Source organism: Tachypleus tridentatus, chromosome 13 (genome assembly GCF_004210375.1).
Source record: "Tachypleus tridentatus isolate NWPU-2018 chromosome 13, ASM421037v1, whole genome shotgun sequence".
NCBI lineage: Eukaryota > Metazoa > Arthropoda > Merostomata > Xiphosura > Limulidae > Tachypleus > Tachypleus tridentatus.
The window spans coordinates 266,298,459-266,324,533 of NC_134837.1; the positions used below are offsets into that span (position 1 = coordinate 266,298,459).

Genomic DNA, 26,075 nt, shown 5'->3' on the forward strand with positions numbered 1-26,075 from the left:
AGTGTACTTAGGCAAATTATATTTCTGAGGTAACTGTGAAAAAAAAAATTGTTTGCTCTCGTTCTGGTACCAACTGCATGCTTCTCACTGCAGTGACAACAGTGTGACGTAATCTAATGTTACGTCAACAAAAAAAGTTTTTGGATACTATTGGTCAAATACTAGTTCCAAAGTAACGGAAGAGATCCCTGCGGTTCTATCAGAGCTGACGTTTGTAGATACGTGCAAGTATGCAAATATAGAATTGATTTATGTGTATTAACTTATTATTTTCATCTCTTGAAGAAGTAGACTGTTTGATGAAGTTAATTACTATATAAATATTCTGTTTGCAAACATGTAATCATTTCTAAGAGAAAGAACGTTTAAAGTCGATAAATGTATACGTTCCTGAATTTAAAGATAGAAAGTGTTCAACGTTTTGTTTGTTTTGGAATTTCGCACAAAGCTGCTCGCGGGCTATCTGTGCTAGCCGTCCCTAATTTAGCAGTGTAAGACTAGAGGGAAGGCAGCTAGTCATCACCGTCCACCGCCAACTCTTGGGCTACTCTTTTACCAACGAATAGTGGGATTGACCGTCACATTATAACGCCCCCACGGCTGGGAGGGCGAGCATGTTTAGCGCGACGCGGGCGCGAACCCGCGACACTCGGATTACGAGTCGCACGCCTTACGCGCTAGGCTATGCCGGGCCAGAAAGTTTTCAAATGGTCACTAAATTACAGCATGTGAGACTCGAAGAATTTCAGAAAATGTGATAAAATTTGTTTTTACTTTTATTTCGGATTTCCTATTACAAATAGGCCTGGCATGGCCAACTCGTAATCCGAGAGTCGCGGTTTCGTGCCCGCGTCGCGCTAAACAGAGTGCGAAGGTAGAAGCAAAGCATGGCCAAGTTGTTAGAGCGCTTGACTCGTAACCTTCGGGCTGCGGGTTTGAACCCTTGTCCTACTAAACATGCTCGTCCTTTCAGCCGTGGAGATGTCATAATGTTATAGTCAGTCCAATTATTTGTTATTAAAGGAGGAGTCTAAATCTTCTCGTTGAGGGGTGATCACTAGTTTCCTTCACTGATAAATTAGGGACTGCTAACACAGGTAGTTCTCGTGTGGCTTTAGACGAAATTCAAACTAAACCAAGTGAATGTGATGTGGAATGTTTAATATTTTTTGTAGATTGCGAAAGAGGTTTTCTATCACCTTTTAAAATGAGAAATTTCAATAGCGCTAATAATTCATTTATTACATCACGGTGATTGGTTGTTAGTGTCAATCTAACATGACACGATGAATGGTTCTAAATATTAGCGTCAATTTCACACAACACGATGATTGGTGGTAAATATCACAGTTGATGTGTCAGTTGGCTTGATTGGGTGTGAATGTTAGTTCTTCCGGCTGAAGATCATGAGAAGCCGTGTGTATTTTTGGACTGGCTGGACTCTTTGATGATGAGTATGTTGGTAGATTCCCAGTTGGACTCGGATATATTAAGTTGAGTTGAATTATCTCATCGTCTCCTCTTCTGCAGAAGATCTCACTTTTATAAGTGTTCGTTTTCAAGTTTTATGTTTCTGTTTCAATGATTATTTTATTATACAGCTAGTGAATATCAAACAATGGTTCATCTTTGGTGTGTTTGAAAAACTACTCCATGGTTACCTGAGCAAGCTATCCCTAATTTAGACGTAATATACTATTACTAATTTATATGCAACAGACTAGAGCATTGGTTCCCAAACGACAAGTCGCAGACAGGTACTGGTCGTTGAATTAATTTACACCAGTTCGCAGCGTGTCTTGGCTCTTGATTGTTTGTATTGAATTTCGCGCAAAGCTACACGAGGGCTATCCGAACTAGCCATCCCTACTTTAACAGTGAAAGAGTAGAAAGTAAGCACAGTCAACTCTTGGGCTACGTTACGAATAGTGGTATTGATTGTACATTATAACCTCCAAACGGATGAAGAGACAATCATATTGAGGGCATTCGCAGTTTGGTTGGGAACTCGGGACTCCTCTGTTTCCGGTAGCACGACGAAGATTTTTTTATCAGTATATTATGTGAAATTTAAAAAACCGAATCACTTTTAGTCTATCTCCTTATTACTTTAATTACTTTTGAACCCTAGAATAACCACTGGTATTTAGGTTTAACGAAAGCTGTGGGGTATTTCGTGCTGTTATTATTGTAATCTTTATTATGTTAAATTAAAAAATAAAAACTGAATCACTTTTTGCCTATATCCTTATTACTTTAATTATTTTTTGAACCAGTAGAATCACCATAGTATTTAGGCTTAGCGAAGCTGTCGTTTATTTCGTTCTTTTATCAATGTGATCTTTATTATGTTAAACAAATCGAAACATTTAAATATAAGTGAATAGTCAGTGTCTTTGTCATAATTCCAATTTACATTTATTGTGTAACAGTGAAGTGTGTGGAACGAAAAGTACCCTGACACAGCTATTCCCATGAAATTTGCAAATAAGATTTCTGTATACAGTCATTTAAAAAGATATATAAACGTTGAACATCAGTATTTACATAATAATAGTATGAGTTTCTGTTTGTCCATTTAATAACTCGAAAAACTTCTCAACTTTTAGTTCAGCCTCATTACGGCTTCGTGCAAAGCATCATGGGAAGTCCAGAACGAGGCTTGTCATACCGTGGAATTGAAGCTTATATATAACAGTGTTTAGAGATCGTTTGTAAAGAAGTGTTCTTAGTTTCAGATCAAGAAGTTATCATGGTTGAGAAGAACCAGACTACAAAAGAGGACAAACACTTTGATAGTCATGGGCTCTTTGCTCAACGATTACTTTTGGTAGTAATGAGTCTGGCTTCTTTGTCGTGCTGTGTTTACTACTATGGAGCTTTCCTACAGGAGTACTTTTCTTATCCTGTGGTCCTGAATGTTAAGGTAAACGACAGTGGAATTATGTTGTTTCCAGGGGTAACGATATGTAACAGACATAGGTAAGTTTGGTTTATTTATTGTGTGTATGTGACAGAGGATTAATAACGGGGTTTCTCATACACTTGCCTGCTACAGGTTATTTCTGAGACGATTTTTTGTTTTATACAAGTTACGATTAAGCAGTGTTTATTCTAACAGCTATTGTTTATTGAAAATGACATTTATAGTTGGCACTATTTACTTCTTATGGAAGCAGATCAGGTTTAAATATTAACACTGTAATGAATACACACTTCTTGGTCTAAATGAACACATTAATTTAATAGTTCGATCAAGATTATTATTCGAGGTGTTTTCAGACGTAATCCCGTTAATATCTCAGATGGCTCAGACGGCTTAGGAGATTTATGTTAGTCCTAACTCCATATATGCATGAATAAATATATATTAACCTAATAACGCAAAATAATATGATAAATTACTGTAATAAATATAATAAATGTATGTATATATATATATATATATACTAAATTTCATAAGCAATACTGTTAATAAAAGTAATAGTAGGAAAATAATATTGTGTACTTTACATTCCTGAAAATATAAAACTAGATGCTAGCTTCATTAAATTCCTATTTCACACTTTTACTAATTAACTTTTTAGTACTGGCCATATTGACTCATAACCCGGAACCAGGACTGGAAAGACCAACTTCAGGTGACTGACGGTGGTTTTTATACTTACCTGTTAGTCTTCCTGGCGGGTTACGATCATTACCATTCTGCTACAGGTAGTTCTTTACAACCTTGTTGACTGGATGTCAACATTGGTTTTTTACGCCATTTTCTGTCTTAATTGCCGTTTTGCTTCTATCTTCAATTACTTCTACAAATTTTACTCCATTTACTTGACTTTATCCTTTTACTGGACATTTGGCTACTCATTATTACGATTTTGCGGAGTGTCTTTTAAAACTTTTACTTTCTTTTACATTTTGATAATAGCTGCTATGACACATAACCCAGAACCAGGACTGGAAAGGCCAACTTCAGGTGATTGACGGTGGTTCTTGAACTTACCTGTTAATCTTCCTGGCGGGTTATGATCATTACCTTTTTGCTAGAGTAAATACCTTACAACTTCTTATACTCTACCTTTTATCTTAACATTGTAGACTAGGTGTCAACATTGGTTTTATACTTTTTTGTTTTACCTTCAGTTCCATTTATATCTATTACTACATTTATTTATTTATTTATTTTTTTTACATTTTTACCGAATGTCTGGCGCAGATAGCCTCGCTGCTTTGTGCCATAAAACACTAAATCAATCAATCAATCAATCATTAAATTCCAACACAACCAAAACTGTACACAATCCTGCTTAACCTCCAGTGACTAATGAAGCAATTACAGCTACGTGGCTTTAGAGCAGGGGTGTGCAACATTTTTTCGTCGGTGGGCCATATAACCAACTTCATCAATCAAGCGGGGCCACTTAAAAAACAAGCTTATTCGTGTACATGCACAATAAATTAAAAAAAATTCTCAAAATGCAAGCAATAATATTTTATATTTTTGCATGAGTGATCATTTTAGTGCGACACTTGAAATTTAGAGTCCTTGCAGAGCTTGTCAATATCAGCTTTGACAGAAGTGGTTGCCACTCTTAACTGACTGGTCAAATGTTCATCAGTCAGCTGACTTCTACATTTGATTTTGATGAGCTTCATTTTGGAGAAAAATTGCTCACAGCAGTAGGTGCTACCAAAAAGGGAGGCAATTCTTTGTGCATGACGGGACAAATTGGGAAACTTTTCACGTACACAGAGTTTGTAAAAGCCTAGTAAACTGTTTTCAGAGAATTTCCTTTTAGTGTCCATGTCAGCCTGCAGTTCAATGAGTTCCATTTGGCAATCATCAGGACTGTCTTCCACTGCCAAATCAAAAGGTTGAGCGAACAATTTCAATCTAATTTCAGTTTGTCTGAAATCTGGAAATCTGTTTGCAAACTCATCACGCAGCTTTTGTACACTGGTTCCATATTTGGTGCAATCCAGATTAGGAAATTCCAGTTTCCTGGTTGCAAGACATGTAAAATGGGTAAATATGGCTCTTCTCAACTGAACCTGGAAAAGTTCCAATTTCTTCTCAAAAGCACAAATATGCTCAAACAACTTATTCACAAGTTGACTTTTCCCTTGTAGTTTTAAGTTTAAATCAGACAGATGCTGTGTAATGTCTGTGAGGAATGCTAAGTCATTCAGCCAGTTCTCATTTCTCAAGAAGTCCACATTCTGACGTTTGCTCTCCATGAAGAACTTAATCTCCTCTCGCAGATTCCAGAATCTCTTCAAAGTAGCAGCTCTACTAAGCCAACGTACAGCAGAGAAGTACAAAACATCTGAATACTCACTGTCCAGCTCATCTACAAAAAGTTTTAAATTGTCGATGATTTAATCCTCGTGTTCGAATATAATTTACGCATTGGACGACATTTTTCATGACTTCTGCAAAATCCAGAACTTTGGTGCACAAGCTCTCTTGGTGAATAATGCAATGGCTTACAACTACGTCTTGTGCTCCAATTGCAGTTAGAAATTTCTTGATGAATCCATTTGTCCTACCTGTCATGGAAGGAGCACCATCTGTTGTAACACCACATAATTTATAAGGATTCAGTTCAAATTTTTCTACAACCTTAAGCACTTGTTCACAAATATCCTGTCCTGTGGTTGTGGAGGAAAGGCTTGCCATATCTAAAACTCTTCGAAAACATCAAAGCCTGCAGTAACAGCTCTGATGAAAATGACAAGTTGGGATGTGTCATTGATATCAGTGCTTTCATCCAAAGCCAGACTGAAAGCTTCACACGAATTCAATCTCTCTTTCAAAGTTTCTTTGATGTCCTCTGAAAGATCTTTTGTCCTGCGTGAGACAGTAAAGCGGGAAAGGCTAGTTTGCTCCACCAAATATTTTTTCTCTGGACATGCATGTTCTGTGAATATTGTTAAACAATTTTAATAAATTCTCCATCACTGAAAGGCTTTCCCTTTTCTGCCATACATTCACAAAGCTTAAAACTCAGTTTTGTCACCAGTTCTGAATTTTTCTTGAAAGTGGTAAAAACACCTTGTTGCTTTTCAATAGATGTTTTTAAATGTTCAATTTTGTCCTTTCGTGCCTGACCAACAATTTCATCAAGCTGGGAGGAGTGCTTAGTTGCGTAATGTCGCTTAATATTGTACTCTTTCATGACTGCAATTGTAGTTTGACAGACGAGGCAGACAACACCTTGATTATGTGGGACAACAAAATATTTTGTGCACCATTCACTGTTGAATAACCTTCCCTCATCATCAATTTTCGTTTCTTAACTGCTGACATTTTACTAGCCCTGAAATCAAAACAAAAATTATTCTCACGAAAATAGCAAAGTAGAAAAAACATAGAATTTATTTACACATGGAACCTCTTATGGACAGAAACACATGTTTCTAAATTGGCATCCCGATCATAGCCTTCCGGTACTTAAATTAATTGAGAATAGCAAAATACAGTGTGACCTCGCCTATTCGCGGTTCGCCATTCGCGGCCCCGCATATTCGCGGGTTATGCGCGAACTGCGTTTTTGTAGGTCACAGAGACTGAAAGGGCTTTTCGAGGAGATTTCTGTTGTATTTACTCAATCAAGCCGTTTTTATCAATTGTCGTCTTCACCAAACAAGATTGGACTGCTATTGGCTGACTGCCTCAGCTTCCCCAACAACGCAAACGGCAAAGCACAGCCCGGTAACGCACGGTACAATTTAGTGAAATACATAACAGTATGCAATATTGCTACATTATTACTGCATCAATGAGTATAAGTATCATTAGTGTTTGGGAAGCATTTCATATAGTATATAATCGCATACATATACGTTTTAAAACTGCATTCAATATTCGCGGTTTTTCGCTATTCGCGGGAAGGTAAAGAACGTAACCCCCGCGAATAACGAGGTCACACTGTACATAGAATCAGATGCATCTGAAAGCAAAAAATTTAATAAATTCAGTAAAGTCACAACAATATGCTAAATAATAATCAATTTACCTTCAATCTCTTGTAGTAACTGTAAAAGGTAATAAAATTTTCACCAATAATGAATGACGGACAGCAGAGGTTAGGGAAAATTGTCGCCAGCGGGCGAAGGCGAGGTTCAGGACATGACGTTGAGTCGTAGACAATAGTGCTAGTGCACGTCACCTATTCATGCCCTAAGGAGGCCGACCAATCGAATTCGGCCTGCTCCTCTCTAGCAAAGATAATTTTAGAAGTTTGTCGAGTCGAAGCCTGGGAATCCCGTAGGATCGATGCTTTTAAAAATATTCCATTTGCGTTGGATTACAGATCAGGCCACATGGTTAGATTACAACAACTAGGGCCACACTAAATGGCTTGGCGGGCCGGGTTGTGGCCCGCGGGCCGCCTGTTGCACACCCCTGCTTTAGAGTATCTAAATATATGAGATAAATTAGTGCAGGTCTGGCATGGCCAGGTCTTTATGGGCGCCTGACTCGCAGTATTAGAGTCACAGGTTCGAATCCTTATCACACCAAACATAATCGCCTTTTCAGCCATGAGAGTGTTATAATGTACGGTCAATCCCACTATTCGTTGGTAAAAGAGTAACCCAAAAGTTGGCGGTAGTTGGTGATGTCTAACTGCTATATTAGGAAAGGTTAACGCAGATAGCCCTCGTGTAGCTTTGCGCGAAATTCAAAATAAACAAAGAAATTGGTGCCAGACGTGTTGCTAGCAGGGTGGTTTACAAAGTTCCAGTGAAGAAGTCAATGTTTGTAAAGTAATGATAAATAACAAATTATATGAAGTAAATACCAAATCGTAAAATAAATAGCAAATCATATTAACAGTGTAATTAGAATAATCAAGTAAGAAGTAAAAAATTAAACTTACTCTAGGGTATGTATAACGTAACAGTTGTATCTTTGTCAATCCCATGATCATGTACAGAGCAGTTAGCTGGAAGTAATCGGTGAAGTTAAACCTTAAAAAAAGATGAAATATCGATAAACTAAATTAATAAAGTCACGTGGGTAAAACTAATGGTGACTAAAGCGGCCGATTATCAATATAAAATAGTGTGTAAATACAACAGTTTGGAAGATGTAGTGATAGTTTTGTACGCCCGCCATCCTTTAATCTGGACATTAGGAAATTACATATCGCCATCACTTGGACTACAAGTTACCAACAAAAAAGTAGAATTGACTGACACCTTTTAACACAAAGGAAGAATATGTTCAGTGAAGAGATTCGAAACCGTGAAAAATATATTGAGAATCGATTGTCATAACTACTAGGTCATGTTAGGCCTAAATTTCGAAGAAGAAACTTCATTTATGACGAACGGGAGTGAGTTTGAGCTCTGCATTACATCATGCAATTTCAGATAAATATTTAATATAATAACAAATAATCAGTAACCAATAAATAACGTAAGATGAATGATTTAGAACAGAACTGTTTAAATGGGAAGTTCATAATTTCAAAATAAAAGTGCTTTTTTTAACGTTTTGTACTTTAACGGTTTTGTTTTTAGAATTTCGCGCAAAGCTACAAGAGGGCTATCTGCGCTAGATATTCATAATTTAGCAGTGTAAGACTAGAGAGAAGGCAGCTAGTCATCGCCACCCATCGCCAATTCTTGGGCTACTCTGTACCAACGAATAATGGGATTGATCGTTACATTAACACGTTTCCACGGCTGAAAGGGCGAGCACGTTTGATGTGACGAGGATTTGAATCCGCAACCCTCGGATTACAAGTCGAGCGTCCTAACCAACTGGCCATGCTGGGCTTGTTTGTAGAGATAAATGAGTTTGTTTTATTTCTTGTTTACCAGAATGAAACCTGATTGTTAAGTAACCAAAGTTTCGTGTAAAAACCTTTAACAATTTGGAACAATAATAACTACCATTTCATCCACCACCGGATTAATGTTTCTAAGATTTTTGAATAAAAATGAGCGGATTCTAATAAATATTAATTTACAACCCAATGTTTACCGAATTATATGAATGTGTGGTCAAGTAAATATATATAACTTTTTTGGGAAACAGTTACATCATCTTAGAAACCCGTGTTTTTACTGACACAAAGCACTAATTTCTGAGAATGAACAAAAAATCTCAAATTGCTGATGAAAGAGTCGCTTTTTTCTTTTAATTTTATTACTACGTGGTCTGGTTTTGTTTCTTTGAACTTAAGCACAAACTGCACAACGGGCTATCTCTTCTCTGCCCACCACGAGAATCTAAATCCGGATTTTAGTGTTAGAAGCATTCAGACTCTGTGAAGCATATGAAAAGCGAATATGCTGACGTCTGTATATTCCGACAGCAGATTTGAATATGTTGTTAATATGTTATACCTTTTACTAGATAACATAAAAATATGAAAGACTGTATGTTTTAGAACGCACTCGACAAGATCTGTTCAAATATGATCTCAAATCATAATTTTAACACCTGAACACTTCTTGATTTTAGGTAGATTTTATCATGAAATGTGTGGTGCACCTGCTGTAGTTTCTGATGTCTTCTTATTACAATTAGCCAACAGAATGATCAAACAAGTTTATCTGTAATAATTTAAAGTAAAAGTGAAACTCGTGATAATATAAACCACTTGGTTTTGTCCATCTTTTATATACACATATGTATATATAACACAGTATTCTTATTAGGGTTGTTTGTTATTCTAACTATAACATACGTTATTTTAATATATATATATATATATATATATATATAGTATAGTAAAAGATGTTCATACAGAGATTGTTTCTTGTTTTTGGGTTAGAATAAACAAACACAAATTACGAAATCTGTGCTACTCTGAAGGTGCTGCAAGAGATAAGTCACTGTTGAGAGCCTGTGATACCATACTGGATGATTTTGACTTGAACAACTTGCACTACACTAACTCAGATTATCAAGGATTTGTTTCGGTAAGCTACACATTTTTGATTGGGATTATTGAATTAAACAGATTAAAATTGTACAATTACGACGAAAGGCACAACCAAGTTTCTGTCATATTATAGATAGAGTGGCGAATATTGAACATTATAGACAATGTATATATGTGGTTGTTTGGTCAGCCCCGCTCCTTGTTCATCACGTGCCCCCGAAACAACGACGACAATACAACAGTCCAGAAGAACCAGGACATTGTTAACAAGGTAGATGCTTACCTATCACTGACCGAGAACCAACGAATGGAAATCAGCACAAATCTTCAAGAAATTCTTGCGAAATGTTCATACGAAGTCTCTAACTGTTATAGCACGTAAGTAGAATTTTATTACCCAAGTTTGGTTTCTTGTATTTACCTTAACCTCACTGAAAAGTTTACTTTCTAGATTTTTTCAGCTCTTTGGAGTCGTAAGTGTAATAAATTATTAATCGTTAGCCGGGGCCCGGCCCGGCTCGGCATCGCGAGGTGATTAAGGCACTCGATTCGTAATCCGAGGGTCGCAGGTTCGAATCCCCGTCACTCTAAACATGCTAGCCCTTTCAACCGTGATGGCGTTATAAGTGATGGTCAATACCACTAGTCTTTAATAAAAGAGTAGTCCAAGAGTTAGCGGTGGGTGGTGATGACTAGTTGCCTTCCCTCTGGTCTTACACTACTAAATTAGGGACAGTTAGCGCAGATAGCCGTTGTGTGGCTTTACACGAAATTTAAAACAAACAAATAAACAAACTAGCTGTCTTCTCTCTATTTTTTAGAAGCCCAAGAGTTGACGATAGCTATTGTTGACTAGATGTATACTCTGTAGTTTCTAAGTAGACCAATAGTTGAAGATGACTGTTGTTGACTTGCTATATTCTCTCTAGTTTCTAAGTAGAGCAAGAGTTGACGGTGACTGTTTCTGACCAGTTGCCTTTTCTCTAGTTTCTAAGTAGCCCAAGAGTAGACGATGGTTGTTGTTAACTAGTTTTTTCAGCTCAATACTAGTGACAACTATACTTAGGTGACCTTTCTATACTTTTATGCAAAACTTCTGAAGGAAATAAAGATGGTACCCTGACATATTTGTGAAGTAGTCTTTGTCCAGGTCTACTGCTGAGAGGTAGAATTCGACAAAACATTTCTAACTAATGAGATAAAAGGTTAATCGAATGTAAAGTTATGTTGTATAATATTAAATCAACTACATCAACACCTGACTTAGTTCTTTACGTTTCATTATTTCTACTGCTGGTTGAATGTTCTTTGATCTGTAGAGGCTATCACAGTTCTTTCTGTTTCAATGTTTGCACTGCTGGTTGAGTGTTCTATGGTCTATACAGGCTGTCAGAGTTCTTTGTGTTTCATTATTTCCACTGCTGGTTGAATGTTCTATTATCTGTACAGGTTGTCACAGATCTTTGTGTTTTATTGTTTTCACTGCTGGTTGAATGTTCTATGATCTGTTGAGGCAGTCACAGATCTTTGGGTTTAAATGTTTCCACTAATGGTTCAATGTTCTATAATCTGTTGAGGTAGTTACAGATCTTCGTGTTTCATTGTTTCCACTGATGGTTCAATGTTCTATGATCTGTATAGGCTGTCACATTGTCACAGGTCTTTATTTTATTAATGACGACAACGCAGTGTAGAAATAGCAAGTTTATCAAATTTGCCAGTTTGCTATTTTTGGTTTTACTCTACAGTTTAGTAGCACCAACTCTTTCTTAGTCGTTCACTTACTTTGTAATTAATGAAAGAAAATATTATTTTCATTGTAGATCAATTTAGTATTTTAATATCTCTATCACTAATTTAAATCGTTGTTTGAGATTTTACTTGGTTTATTTCGTGATGACCTGACGATGACCGAAGAAGGTCGAAACGTTGTTCGCTCTTCTACATAGAATTTTCTCTGTCCATGCCATCCATTTTTACACATACACTTGGTTTATTTGTTTGTCTTTATCACTTTAGTCCCTACCCTGGAATATTCGTATCTTTTACATGCGCAATGTGTTACGTAATTAACAGGTAGTTGGGTAAGTGCTCTTCGATAATTGAATAATATAAGTATCCTGTATAAATTATACGACACTTTTATACTGAGAAAACAAATAAGTTAAAAAATTTTGACAAAGTGGAAGTGACCGTTTATTACCAACTGTATGGACCTCTTTGGGACTACCGAAGCCCTCTACTGTATGATGTACTATATAAAAACAGCAATAATTCATTTATATTAGGCCTGACATGGTCAGGTGGTGAGGGTGCTCGACTCGTAATGTGAGGTTCCGGGTTCAAATCCCCTTCACATGTTTGATCTTTCTGCTGTGGGGTGTGTTATTATGTGACGGTGAATCCCAATATTAGTTTTTAAAAGAGTAGCCCAAGAATTGACGGTGGGTGGCGATGACTCGCTACCTTCCATTTAGTCTTACACTGCTAAATTAGGGACGACTAGCCCAGATAGCCCTTTTGTAGCTTTGCGCGAAAATTCAAAACAAAGAAACAATCAAATATATCCTGTGAAATTCTTATTAGTTGGCTTCTTATAATGGCCGTTAGATGGTGTTAAAAACATCAATAACTATAGTATTAGAATATTTTTTTGGTTTGCTTTTTGTTTTGAATTTCACGCAAAGCTATACGAGAACTACCTGCGCTAGTCGTTCCTAATTTAGCAGTGTAAGACTAGAGAGAAGGGAGCTAGTCATCACCACCCACCGCCAACTGTTGGGCTACTCTTTTGCCAAATAATAGTGGGATTGACCGTTACTTTACAAAGCCCCCACGGCTGAAAGAGCGAGCGAGTTTTGTGTGCGGAATTAGATCTCGTTACCCTCGGATTACGGGTCGAGTGCCTTAACCACCTGGCCATGTCAAGCCTAGAATATTTCGAACTCATTCACTGCCTTCATTTCAAGTTTGATACTGTTTAATCACTTTGTTTGTCCCAGATATTTGGTAACTGTGACTTTTCTGTTGTGTAGTTCATTTATTTATCAGTAATTCTTATTATGTAATTCAAGATATATTTATATATACTGATGTAAAATAATACGTTTTCTAACTATATATATATGTGTGTGTATATTATAAATGGCAGAAGTTTCACAACGTTTTGGAGTTTTCTGTACGGAAACTGTTTTACCTTTAACCCTAAACGTGGAATGAAAGGTCGTGATACTCTGATACAAACTACAGGAGCTATGGCTGGTGGGTAGAAGTTTTCTACTTATTTATTTTGGCTGCTATGTTCTAATACATGTTTTTTTCTTTATCTGGTAAACAGGTGTCAACTTTTGACATTAAAGTAGAAATATGAATTATTGTCAAAAATCAAAAATATTCACAGATACGTTGATGATTATAAGTTTAATACTAACTTCTGAAAAAAATGTTTAATAATTTATTACTATTTTTGTTTTTCTATAACTTCAACGAATCAGCAAGTCTCTAAACCAAACCTAACAATTATTGAAAGTAAGACCGAAACTGTTCAAGCATTTAAATTCAGCCCCATATAAGTCGAAATTTAAACATGGTTTTCTCTGGTTTTTTTATTTCATTTCTTCGTATTGTGCAGCTAATGAAGTAATTCATATCAAGGTATTTACAATGAAAAATGATGGAACATTATACACATGAACTCAGTTTTGGTAACACTAAAAACCGTAACGTTTATCAGGTTAAAACTTCAAATCATAAGTTGTGCTTTTACAATAACTCACGGAAATATAATAAAGCAAAGTGTGATTGTGTTATTATAGGTCTAGCTCTTACGTTCGCTGTACAAACTATAGAGGTAAGTACAATGGATGGAGAAGACTTACGATTGAGGCTTGTAATACACTCTCCGCATGCCATGCCTGATATTGAGAATGATGGTATAGACATCGCACTAGGCACATCACTTTCTGTGGGGATTGAACAGGTAATCTCTCATGTAGTACTTTCATGTTACTTTATAGAAACAAATTTTTTAGTCTCGTACTTTAAATTTAACAATTAAGTGATTATTTTTTAATTTCGCGCAAAGCTACACAAAGGCTATTTACGCTAGCTGTCTCTAATTTAGCAGTGTATGACAAGAGAGAGGGCAGCTAGTCATCACCACCCACCGCCAACTCTTAAGCTACTCCTTTACTAACGAATAGTGATATTGATCGTCACATTATAACACCCCTACGACTGAGAGGGCGAACATGTTTGGTGTGACGGGGATTCGAACCCGTGACCCTCTGATTACGAGTCGAGTAACCGATCATGCCGAGCCATTAAGTGATTTAGATAATCGCCGGTCTTATGTTCGTCAGAATTAACGTTGAACTAGTTAGGCCTGAGAATAAGCGAACTGGAACAAGCCTTTGTACTGGGAGTCAATTTGAAAAACAAAACAAAACAGTATCAGATGTGGCAGTTAACAACTTTACGTAGAACTAATAAAACTAATTGTTTGAAATGTCACGGCCGTCTTAGTTATTTGGCCCAAGAGTAAAGGCCCTCATAACAAAGTAATAACTTAGTTTAGGGTAGTCGCTGTTGTCGAGACCTGCAGCGTCCCTCTGCTGAGCGTCTCACGTCCAGTGTTCGATAATAACAGCACTAGATGATCTAAACGTATAGTCACCAGAGCTTTTGTCCAAACATTTCAAACTTCACGCCTAATAAAACTGATAAAATCTTCAATGGTGAGCAGACATATTTTTTGTCTAACACTCTCCTCGCGCCAACCACTTTGCAACCTGCGAGTTGTGAGTTCGAATACAATCACTTTTTAGCTCGCCCTTTCAGCAGTGAGGGCGTTATAACGTGATAGTCAGTCACACTATTTGATTAAAGTAGCCCACGTAGCAGGAGGTGTAATGTTGACTGGCCCTCCTCCCTCTAGTGTAGGCCAAAAAACTTTTCCGTTTAATTATTACCCATGCTTATCGACTCTTGTTTACCATAACCTTCTTAGCTGACCATGGCTACGTAGTTAAGACACTCGACTCGTAATCATTACTAGTAAGTAGTACGAAAACTTCTATTTAGCACAAAGCTACACAACAGACGATCTACATTCTGTCCGGGCCCGGAGCTTGACTCGTAATATGAGGGTCGCAAGTTCAAATCTCCGTCACACCAAACATACTCTCCCTTTCAGCTGTGGGGGCGTCTTAAGGGGAATACAAAAGGCGGAAGACTTTCGAAACATCGTCCTCTACACTTGTGTCTCCACAACATGTATTTGCTGTGCATTCTACGAAGTTTCATCATGAATACGCTGCCTAAACAAACTATAAAAAACAGTATGTGAACCTGACGATGACCGAAGAAGGTCGAAACGTTGTTCGCTCTTCTATGTAAAATATTTTCTCAACCCAAACGAGCCGTTTTTGCATATAAATTTCTCAACAAGTGGGTTTCTCGACATCACTGATTAGTATTAATAAGTTATGTTGTTGTAATAATAGTATTAAAAGGTAAAGTTATTGTAACAATAGTATTAAAAGGTAAAGTTATTGTAACAATAGGATTAAAAGGTAAAGTTATAGTAACAATAGTATTTATAGGTAGTCTTATTGTAACAACAGTATTAAAATGTAGACTATTGTAACAATAATGTGAATAGGTAGTTATATTTTAACAACAGTGTGAGTTGGTAGTTTTATTGTAATAACTGCACCAACAAGTAGTATCGTTGTAACCAAGGGCGTAGATTTTTTACACCCGATGAGGGGATGATTTTTGTAACCACTTATGTGGACTGTTCAATTTGCAAATTGGTAATCTCTGATTACGTGAACCTGAAAGCTGCAAACATGCAGTCACAGAGTAATCTTGTTGCCACGATACTTCAAGGTTTCCATGTAGGTTTGTATAAGTGAGGTGTTGTGAACAGTTTTCAAAATGTTAATATGATAAAACAAATGTGTCATAAATTAACTGTCACATGAATTTGTTCCTGCACACTGCACAGTATAAAAGATGGCCATTATATTTGACAAGGTTACTGATAACTTTCATTGCATGAATTACGTTTTCAAATATTAATAAAATTAGTAATAACCCTTGATAAGTTTATATCTACTGAAAAACTGTTCATGTTGTTTGATAAAAATAATTAAAATGTCTTTGCGAATTCTTAAATTACACATCAATACAATGTAGCAAATAATTATTCATACTTTTCATTGAAGTAAGATTCATTTAGTTTTCTAGTCTACATATTCCTAAACGTAGACCTCCTTTGTGATGATCTGTTTATGAATTCTTTCATAAGCTTTTCTATATTTATCTTGTCGACCTTTGTGAGTGTGACAAACTGCCACATGGTTGAGGCGGCACTGAGACATAGTTGACCTTAACCACGTCTTCAACCGTCTCAATGCAGAAAAGCTGCTTTCACATTCGCAGCTGGTTACTGGACATACAAGCAAAATTTTCATGAGAAGAAACACTTCACTAAACATCTGCTGGCTTGTTTCATGCCTTTTACAGTAAGCATCCTTCGCACCTTTCAGAGATACTGCTTTTGTTGTTCCTTTGAACATGGGCAACTGAAACTTGAACCGTTGTGCAGATATTTCTGGATATAAGTTTATAACCGAGCTGTAAATCTTGCCAGATGTGATCATGTTCTCAAGTGCTAGACATTGCCTCAAGTAATTGTTGTCTGCATTAAATCTAGTGGTCAGATGTTCTATGACGGTGTCCACAAATTCAAAATATTGTCTTCTGTAGTAATCTCTAGCTTTTGCAGAATGGTGTGCTGAGCCATCACCTGTGATCCTGCTGGGGGGGAGGGGTCTGCGGATGCGTGGTAGTTCAATAGGTACCAGATCTAGAGAAGTTACCTTATTGTCAGCTTCATCAAATATCTTGTTGTAATTTTCCTCTGTTCACAATACCCGCAACTGCTCAACTGTCATTGCAGATGCTTCAATCTTGCCAGATACTGTCACTGATTTTGCTTGGAATGCACGGTTTAGTTCCTCTCATGCAGCTAATGGATGCTGAGCCATCAACAATCCTAAAAATGTCTTTCCTTTGCCAAATCTGTCCGGCATACCTCGTGCTTTCAATGCTACATCTGATTTTTCATTTGCTAATTCAGACAAAGAATAAAAAATGTCACTGTAGATCATTAGCACATGTAATTGGAGATAGGCGGCACAACCAGCGTGTTGGACACAGTGGGCGGATGTATTTAACTGGACCATTGTGCCTGTCTGACGATACAATATTTTCAAATATTGTCTTGTATTTGCTTTACCTCTGAAGCAAGACACCAAGTTCATGTTCCCGCTGGATAGAATCTCGAACACATTCACAAGCTTCAACTGCATGTTGCATTATTAAATTAGCTTTGTGTGCTCCGCAGTGAAAAAACAAAGCTGACGGTTGCTTCTCTTTTATTTTTGCCTGACATCCACTGTACGCACCACTCATGTTAGTGGCTCCATCATAAGTTTGTACTCTGAATCCTGACAGTGGTAAATTGAGTCAAGTCAGTAGATCAATTATAGTCGAGGATATTGTTTCACGAGTTGTTTTGGAAACACTGTATAAACCAAGAAATGTCTCATGGACGTCAAGGTTCTCATCTACGTATCATACACATATTGTTTCCTGTTTGGCACCTGTAACATCTTGAGTTCCATCAACCACTAATGCAAAGATTTTACTTTGCTGCACTTCGTGTGCTATGTTCCTTTCCTCAGTATTTGATGACTGAACATCTCCATTATTTCATTCAGACCTGATGTGATGTGAATGTGGTTTTCTTTTATAAGTAGGCCGTCAACTCAGGATCTTCCTCTTCCAGGAGCTTCATTAACTGCAGGAAGTTCCTCTCCGTATCGGTATGTCCACGTAATGCTGAACCTTGACGCAGTAAGAAACGTAAACTTTTGAATATTTTAGCTAGACTTTTTTTGCATTCTTCCTGCTGCTTCTTTTTTCCATCATGTAGCTGGACAGTCACTGGAGTTACATCAAGTGAACCTTCTGGAGATATAGCGAATCTGTGCTGAGAGGAGGATTGGTGTTCGTTGAATTTCTGTTTTGCCTTTCTCCAGTTGCAAAAACCGGTGGATATGAAGGTATACTCCACTGGCCTCTCCAATTTCCTGTAAAAAGGCCTCTATTTTCTGCCTTGGCACAATGAAAGAATATGACTTTTTGAGTCTGATTGTCGAAGTGTAGCCATGGGAACTCATCAACCCACTTGCCCTGGAAGTTGATATTTTGAGATTTTGCTTTCTGTCCTTGTATTAGTTGTGCATCTGGATGATATGGCTTTCCACACTGTATCTGTGGTGTGTCAGATTTTTCATTACTGCACAAACTTGTTTCACAACTATCTGGTGGTTCATGATGTGCAATAGTTGCACAAGTATTTTCAGACTCGTCCTCTGATGAACATGGTATTTCCTCTGTATGGCAAGTTTCTATTCCTTTGCTTGAGGTTGTTGGATTATCTGCATCTACATTGTCACTTGTAGTAATAGTAACTGACTTGCAGAACTGTCTAATATCGGAAAGTTCCAGACGTTGCTTGTCATAATTGGAGTCTGTTTCCCAGATGACTCAACAGGCTAAAATACATTCTTTATTGAAAAACTCTAACGTACAACGAACGAAGATAGAACAGAATGGAAGTAGGACTGAACTGTACAATGTATTTAAGTCGAACGCGCGAACCTCACAGTGACTACCGAGCCGACTGACCGCCTGGGCATCGCTGGGACAATAATGTGTGCTAGTTACAACACAAGTAATTGTAAGTTTATCATAAATACTTAAACAATCACAAATATATTATATTCCTGTTAAAGTTCATCAAACACGTTGTGATATAATATCTATAAGCATGTCTATTAAATAAAAACACCTAAACAATAACTAGCAATACAATTAGAGTAGAGACTTCAGGCTGTGGAAATCGCTCCATTTGTGTTCTAATTATACAAGAAAATGCAATATTTTAACTATCTATGATAAGAGAATATATTGTTCTTTTACCATAAAGCACCAGCACTTTATTAGAGGGCGGTGATAATGTGAAATTTCATGGATTAATGAGGGCCACAAACACAGGTCTAATGAGCACTGTTGTAAAATCGAGGCTCAGACTAAAGGGAGCGATGGGGAGTGATGTAGGGCACGTCTGGATCCGAGCGGCCCGAACCTGTCGTTAACTGTACACTAAACGTACACTACGGTCAGCGACTTCGGCAGCTAAAGAGAGTAAGGCGTTCGACAATAAAACCGGCTAGACATGCATAAGAACAAATGGCGTAGGAAAGCCGCACAATATACACATAAGATTGATGCAGCCACAAGCTACAAATGACCTTCCAGATCTAGATCACAGGAGTTTACGCTTGGAAGTAATATTTTCCAATTTCATGCTCTGTTCAATCTGTTGTGATGAAAAGTTTACTTAATCTTACACTACGTACAAGACGTAGGTAGATTCTGTGATAGTGCTTGCAAGCCTTGCATGTATACTTAGGTCTACTGACTGATACTTACGAACTATCGCTTCAATCGAAAAGCTTAGAAGCACGCCTATGTTAAAGATGTACATTTCGGCTACTGAAAAAGCCAACATCTTGGCCTAATTATGTAATTCGATTGGTAAGAACACGAGAATCACAAGAACAAACACACAATTTGCAGGCCTGTGATGCAATAAAAACATTCAACAGACTAAACTGTAGGGGGGATGATTGTATGCACCATAATCCCTACCTAAAATGAAGGGGGAATGTATACCCTCTATCCCCCCAGGATCTACGCTCCGGGTTGTAACAATAGTATTAAAAAGTAGAGTTATTGTAACAATAGTATCAATATTTAATCTTATTTTAACAATAGTGTTAGTAGGTAGTCTTATTGTAACAACAGTATCAAAAAGTAATATTGTTGTAACAACAGTGTCAGTTGGCAGTCTTATTGTAACAATAGTGTCAATAGGTAGTTGTATTGTAGGAATAGTATTAAAAGGTAGACTTACTGTAAAAACAGTATCAGTAGGTAGCATTGTTGTAACAATAGTATTAAAAGGTAGGTTTATTGTAACAATAGTGTCGATAGGTTGTCTTATTTTAACACCAGTGTCAGAAGGTACTCTTATTTTAACAACAGTGTTAGTAGGTAGTGTTATTGTAACAAAAGTGTTTGTGAGTAATATTGTTGTAACAATAGTAATAAAAGTAGACTTATTGTAAGAATAGAGCCAATAGGTAGTCTTATTTTAACAACAGTGCCAGTAGGTAGTCTTGTTGTGACAAAAAGTGTTAATTTGAAAATTTATTGAATGGGCGATAACTGCCTGTTGGGAGACACGAGTGTAGTGGACGAAAAGAGTTACGCCTTTTGTATTCCGCTGAAGACAAAAGGCGGAAGACTTTCGAAACATCGTCCTCTACACTTGTGTCTCCACAACATGTATTTGCTGTACATTCTACGAAGTGTCATCATGAATACGCTGCCTAAACAAACTATAAAAAACAGTATTAATAATTTATGTTGTTGTAATAATAGTATTAAAATGAAGAGTTATTGTAACAATGGTATTAATAGGTAGTTTTATTGTGACAACAGTGTAAGTAGGTAGTCTTATTTTAACCACAATGTCAGTAGGTAGTGTTATTGTAACAAGTGTCAATAAAGATATTGTTGTGACAATAGGATTAAAAGGTAGACTTATTATAAGAATAGTGTCAATATGTAGTCTTACTTGAACAATAGTGTCAGTAGGTAGACTTATTGTAAGAACAGTGTCAAAAAGTAGTATTCTTACAACAATAGTGTTAAAAGTTACAAGAATAATTCCTGTAGGTTGTCTTATTTTAACACCAGTGTTAGTAGGTAGTCTTATTATGAGAACAGTGTTAGTAGGTTGGCATACTGTAGCAATAGTGTCAATAAGTAGTATTGTTGTAACAATAGTTTTAAAAGGTAGACTTATTGTAACAATAGTGTGAATAGGTAGTCCTACTGTAACAATAGCATTAATAAGTAGTCTTAATGTAACAACAGTGTTAATAAGTAGTATTCTTGTAGCAATAGTATTAAAAGTTAGGTTTATTGTCACATTGGTGTCAATAGGTAATCTTATTATAACAATAGTGTGAATAGGTAGTCTAATTGTAACAATAGTATTGATAGGTAGTCTTCCTGTAATAATAATGTCAATAGATAACCTTATTGCAAGAAGAGTCTTAATAGGTTATCTTATTTTAACAACAGTGTTAATAGGTTGTCTTATTTTAACAACAGTGTTAATAGGTTGTCTTATTTTAACAACTGTTAATAGGTTGTCTTATTTTAACAACAGTGTTAATAGGTGATCTTATTTTAACAACAGTGTTAATAGGTTGTCTTATTTTAACAACAGTGTTAATAGGTGGTCTTATTTTAACAACTGTTAATAGGTTGTCTTCTTTTAACAACAGTGTTAATAGGTGGTCTTATTTTAACAACAGTGTTAATAGGTGGTCTTATTTTAACAACAGTGTTAATAGGTTGTCTTATTTTAACAACAGTGTTAATAGGTTGTCTTATTGTAGTAAGAGATGTAACAGATATTCTTATTGTAAAAATAGTGTTAACAGTTATTGTAAAAATAATGTTAATAGCTAACCTAAATGTAACAATTTTGTTAATATTGTTTTTCCTTTTAATAGTTGGTACTGTTGTAACAAGAATATTAACAGCTGGTACTATTGTAATAACAAGAATGTTTATAGCTGGCATTATTTGAAGAAAGATGTTAATAGCTGGTATTATTGCAATAAGAATAGTGTTGGGAGCTGGTACTATTGTAACAAGTGTTAATAGCATGTACTACTGTAATAACCAGAATGGTAATAGCTGGCATTATTGTAACAAGAGTGTTGATATCTGGTACCATTGTAACAAGAATGTTAATACCTGTAATTATTGTAATAAGAATGTTAATAATATATAGATGGCGTTATTGTAATAATAATAGTATTGATAGCTGCTACTATTCTTAGAAGAATGTTAATAGTTGGTACTATTGTAATTACAAGAACGTTAATAGCTGGTATTATTCTAACAAGAATGCTAATAGTTGATACTACAGTAACAACAATAGTGTTTATAGCTGGTACTGTTGTAACAATAGTGCTAATAGCTGTTTTCGTTCTTACAACAATTGTGTTAATAGCTTCTCTTTTTCTTATTGAATTAGGTGGACTATCATCGTTTACCAGAGCCATACAGTGATGGATGTTACAAAGATGACAAAAACGAATCAGATGCTTACAACAAGAAGGTTAGTGACGTAACGGAATAGTGCGTCACAAGGAAGATATGACACGTGATAAAGACACGTGGTTTTAATAATAGGAGTTTTTGTTTTGTTCAATTGTCAATCAGAACTTAATGTGTTTTAATTCAACCTTAACCTTTGCATTTTAACATGTTTCATTTCAACCTTGACCTTCGTATATTAACATGTTTTAATTCAACCTTTACCTGTGTATTTGTAGTCTTAATTCAATCTTAACCTCTGTATTTGTAGTCTTAATTCAATCTTAACCTCTGTATTTGTAGTCTTAATTCAACCTTAACCTGTGTATTTATAGTCTTAATTCAATCTTAACCTGTGTATTTATAGTCTTAATTCAATCTTAACCTCTGTATTTTAACATGTTTTAATTCAACCTTATCCAATGTATTTTGACTGATTATATATTACTGTTCCTAGATGCATTGTTGTAAACCTATACAACATAGACACCACAGGCATAGCTTTGTACTTAACTACAAACACACTCACACACACGATCATTTTCCTAAATATTTTAAATAAAATAATTATAAATATCTATCCTGTTTATTTTTCCATCATTAGCGATGATAGTAAATGAATTCCATTTGAAAAGACTGAAAAAAAAAATGTTAACACTGAGAAGTTTCTAACCTGGAATATCCAGTGTTGAAGAGTTTCGTTTGTTTGTTTGACCCTCGGGCTACCTTGTCATTATTAATACTGAGTCAATCGATTAATAGTGTTGTTTTTGAATTTTGTACAAAGCTACACGAGTGCTATCTGCGCTAGCAGTCCCTACTTTAGCACTGTATTACTAGAGGGAAGGCAGCTAGGCATTATCACCAACCACCAACCCTTGGGTTACTCTTTTACTAACGAATAGTGGGATTGATCATCACATTATAAGGCTCCCACGGCTGAACGGGCGAGCATGTTTAGTGTGACGGGGGATTCGAACCCGCGACCCTTGGATTACGACTCGAACGCCTTAACCCACCTGGTCATGCCAGACCTGATAGGTTAAAGGGAAGGCAGTTAGTGAGTAGAATCAACTGCCAATTTTTTGGCTACACCAATTTAAACGTGGGATTTAAATTTTACTTCTAAACATAACCTAATTCAGAAAATTTAAAGCTCAATTTTGCATGAGCAGGGCCCAAGTGTTTGGTTTTCGGATCAACACTATACTAGTCACTTAGGCGTATTGTTAATGTCCTGATACAGTATTGATTAATGTATCTATTATATGCATTTTTAGTGAATTATGTAAATTAAAGTTTCTTAAGATTATTTATATATTATATACAACTTGATTTCTGTCATAATTACAAGTTACTGATTTAATAACTTTCATCCATTAAAGTATTTCGACACAAATTTTATTGTGACAAATCTGAAATTTCTGTGTTCCTTAAATAATTTAATGTACTTTCCTTAATTTGTTATTAGTGATAGTCATCTGTTTCTTATACTTACTTATTTACAGGTTAGGGGAGTTTAATAGTCGTGGAGCCTTTTTGTATACCATATATCATCTATTACCTCTAATGGTGCAGTGCTGCATCTATATACAGACCGACCTCTAACCACTTTCATTTATAGCCAAGAAATTTGACCTTAGCACCTGATCTCATCCCAACAATAATCTACTCAAGGTACTTCGTGGTACCTGAACTCCTCCAAACAATAATCTACTCAAGGTACTTCGTGGTACCTGAACTCCTCCAAACAATAATCTACACAAGGTACTTCTTGGTACCTGAACTCCTCCAAACAAGAATCTACTCAAGGTAGATTTATTCAAAAATCAGGCACAAAACTGAGGTCTATACTATGTAAAAACTACACTGACAAACACCACACCAACATTATTTATAAATAACTGTGATAACTGCCACGACTTCTATATTGGAGAAACAAGTAGAAAAATGGAAACCAGATTCAAAGAACATAAAAAGTCACCTTCACACGTTTTCGAACACTGCAAGTCAAATAAACACAACATAACCGTAGAAAACACTCAAATACTAAATAAAGAAACAAACATAAACAAACGCAAAATTAAAGAAGCCTTACTTATACAACAACTTAAACCCAAAATAAACCAATATAAAGGAACGCCTTTATACCTATATTAATAAAATAAAATAAATAAAATTATATATTCAAACATCTAATACCGCCCTCTACATTTCGACACACAGTTACACAACCCCTTTCAAACATGTGGTCAGCTTTCGGTCAGTTACCTCTTTCTTTGTGAACCTGACGATGACTGAAGAAGGTCGAAACGTTGTTCGCTCTTCTATGTAAAATATTTTCTCAACCCAAACGAGCCGTTTTTGCATACATATTAATCTACTCAAGGTACTTCGTGGTACCTGAACTTCTCCAAACAATAATCTACTAAAGGTACTTCGTGGTACTACTACAATAATCTGCTAAACCTTGTTCCTCACATCTCACCTTCCACCATCTACGTGATACTTTGTTCATGACACGATTTGAAGATCTTGAAATTCTTTACAATAACTATCTTGACCAGCTGGGATCAATCACTTTCCAGTTAAATACGAGGACTGTTTATTATCACACGAGCCGCCAAAACTCTCAAAGGCTTTCTATATATGTATAATAAAACTTGTTTTATTTCATAAATTCAACAACGTTGCTCAATGAGCTTTTACGTCTTTGTTCTCTCTAGGGATCAAACCTTAAATTATCACTATAAACAATAGATCTTAGTGCTGAGCTGTATAAACACAATGTAACTGTATGATTGTATGAACTATTTTATCTTTTATTATAATGTATTTTATCTTTTCTTAACCAGCAATGCTTCCAGAAATGTTTACAACTTTTAAATAATGAAACATGTGGATGCGGGGACCCAACAATTAATTTACCTGATGGCGTACCACCCTGCCACCTTAAAGAAGCTAATGATGGTAAGAAAAGAACAGTATTTATGCGTACAACCCTGCTACCTTAAGGAAGGTACTGATAATAAGGAAAGAACAGTATTTATCTAGTACCACCCTGCTAACTTAAAGAAGGTACTGATGGTAAGTAAAGAACAGTATTTATCTGGTACCACCCTGCTAACTTAAAGAAGGTACTGATGGTAAGTAAAGAACAGTTATAATGTAGCACAACCATGTTACTTTAGGGAAGGTACTGGTGGTGAGAAAAGAAAGGTATTTATTTAGTAGTACCATGCTTCCTTCAGGAAAGTACTGATTGTATGTATAGAACACTATTACTGTAGTACCATTGTGCTAACATAAGGAAGGAACTGAAGGTAAGTAAATACTAGTATTTATGAACATCCTTAATAAATCTATGTCCCAAATGAAATGAATAGTATATGGAAAAAGATAGACCTAGGAATTGTATAATTAATAGTTTCTGTGAGTATAACCATAACTCATATTGACGGAGAGTGTTCGTTTTATTATAACTAAACCACATTGTGCTATTTGTTATGTCTGTCAAAGAGCATTGTACCACTGATTTTAATATTATAAATCCAAACACTTACTGCTGTCTTAACAGTGGATGGTTTACACTATTAACCGTAAGTAGTTTAAAAAATTACATAAATATCAAAAGTGTGCAAGCTCCATTCTACTATAAAAGTACATTCTTTGCAAATGTTGTGTGAAATGACATTTCTTACTAAGTATTAGCCTTAGCCTTAGTAACTGCATGATTCGCCTTAGTATCTGTGTGATTAACCTTAGTAACTGTGTGAGTAACCTCAATAACTGTATGATTGGCCTTAGTACCTGTATGATTAGCCTTATTAACTGAGTGATTAGCTTTAGTAA

The 26,075-nt window shown here is 36.0% G+C and overlaps 1 protein-coding gene across 1 annotated transcript; it reads left to right on the plus strand.

Annotated features, from left to right (window-relative positions):
- The first annotated feature begins 2,593 nt into the window (after positions 1–2,593).
- LOC143239661 (FMRFamide-activated amiloride-sensitive sodium channel-like) lies at positions 2,594–25,299 on the plus strand. Its single transcript, XM_076480992.1, has 7 exons — positions 2,594–2,982; positions 9,792–9,939; positions 10,093–10,280; positions 13,054–13,163; positions 13,718–13,881; positions 22,162–22,245; positions 25,079–25,299. Exons 1-7 carry the CDS (start codon positions 2,753–2,755, stop codon positions 25,235–25,237), a joined length of 1,083 nt encoding a protein of 360 aa, XP_076337107.1. The 5' UTR covers positions 2,594–2,752; the 3' UTR covers positions 25,238–25,299.
- Positions 25,300–26,075: the final 776 nt, after the last annotated feature.

What these genes read in the sequence shown, in the direction of transcription:
- LOC143239661 (XM_076480992.1), top strand. Translation starts at nt 2,753, where the DNA reads ATGGTTGAGAAGAACCAGACTACAAAAGAGGACAAACACTTTGATAGT. An exon ending in ACGATATGTAACAGACATAG is followed by an intron (nt 2,983 to 9,791) that starts GTAAGTTTGGTT and finishes TTTTTGGGTTAG; the next exon opens with AATAAACAAACACAAATTAC. An exon ending in TTTCTGTGGGGATTGAACAG is followed by an intron (nt 13,882 to 22,161) that starts GTAATCTCTCAT and finishes TTATTGAATTAG; the next exon opens with GTGGACTATCATCGTTTACC.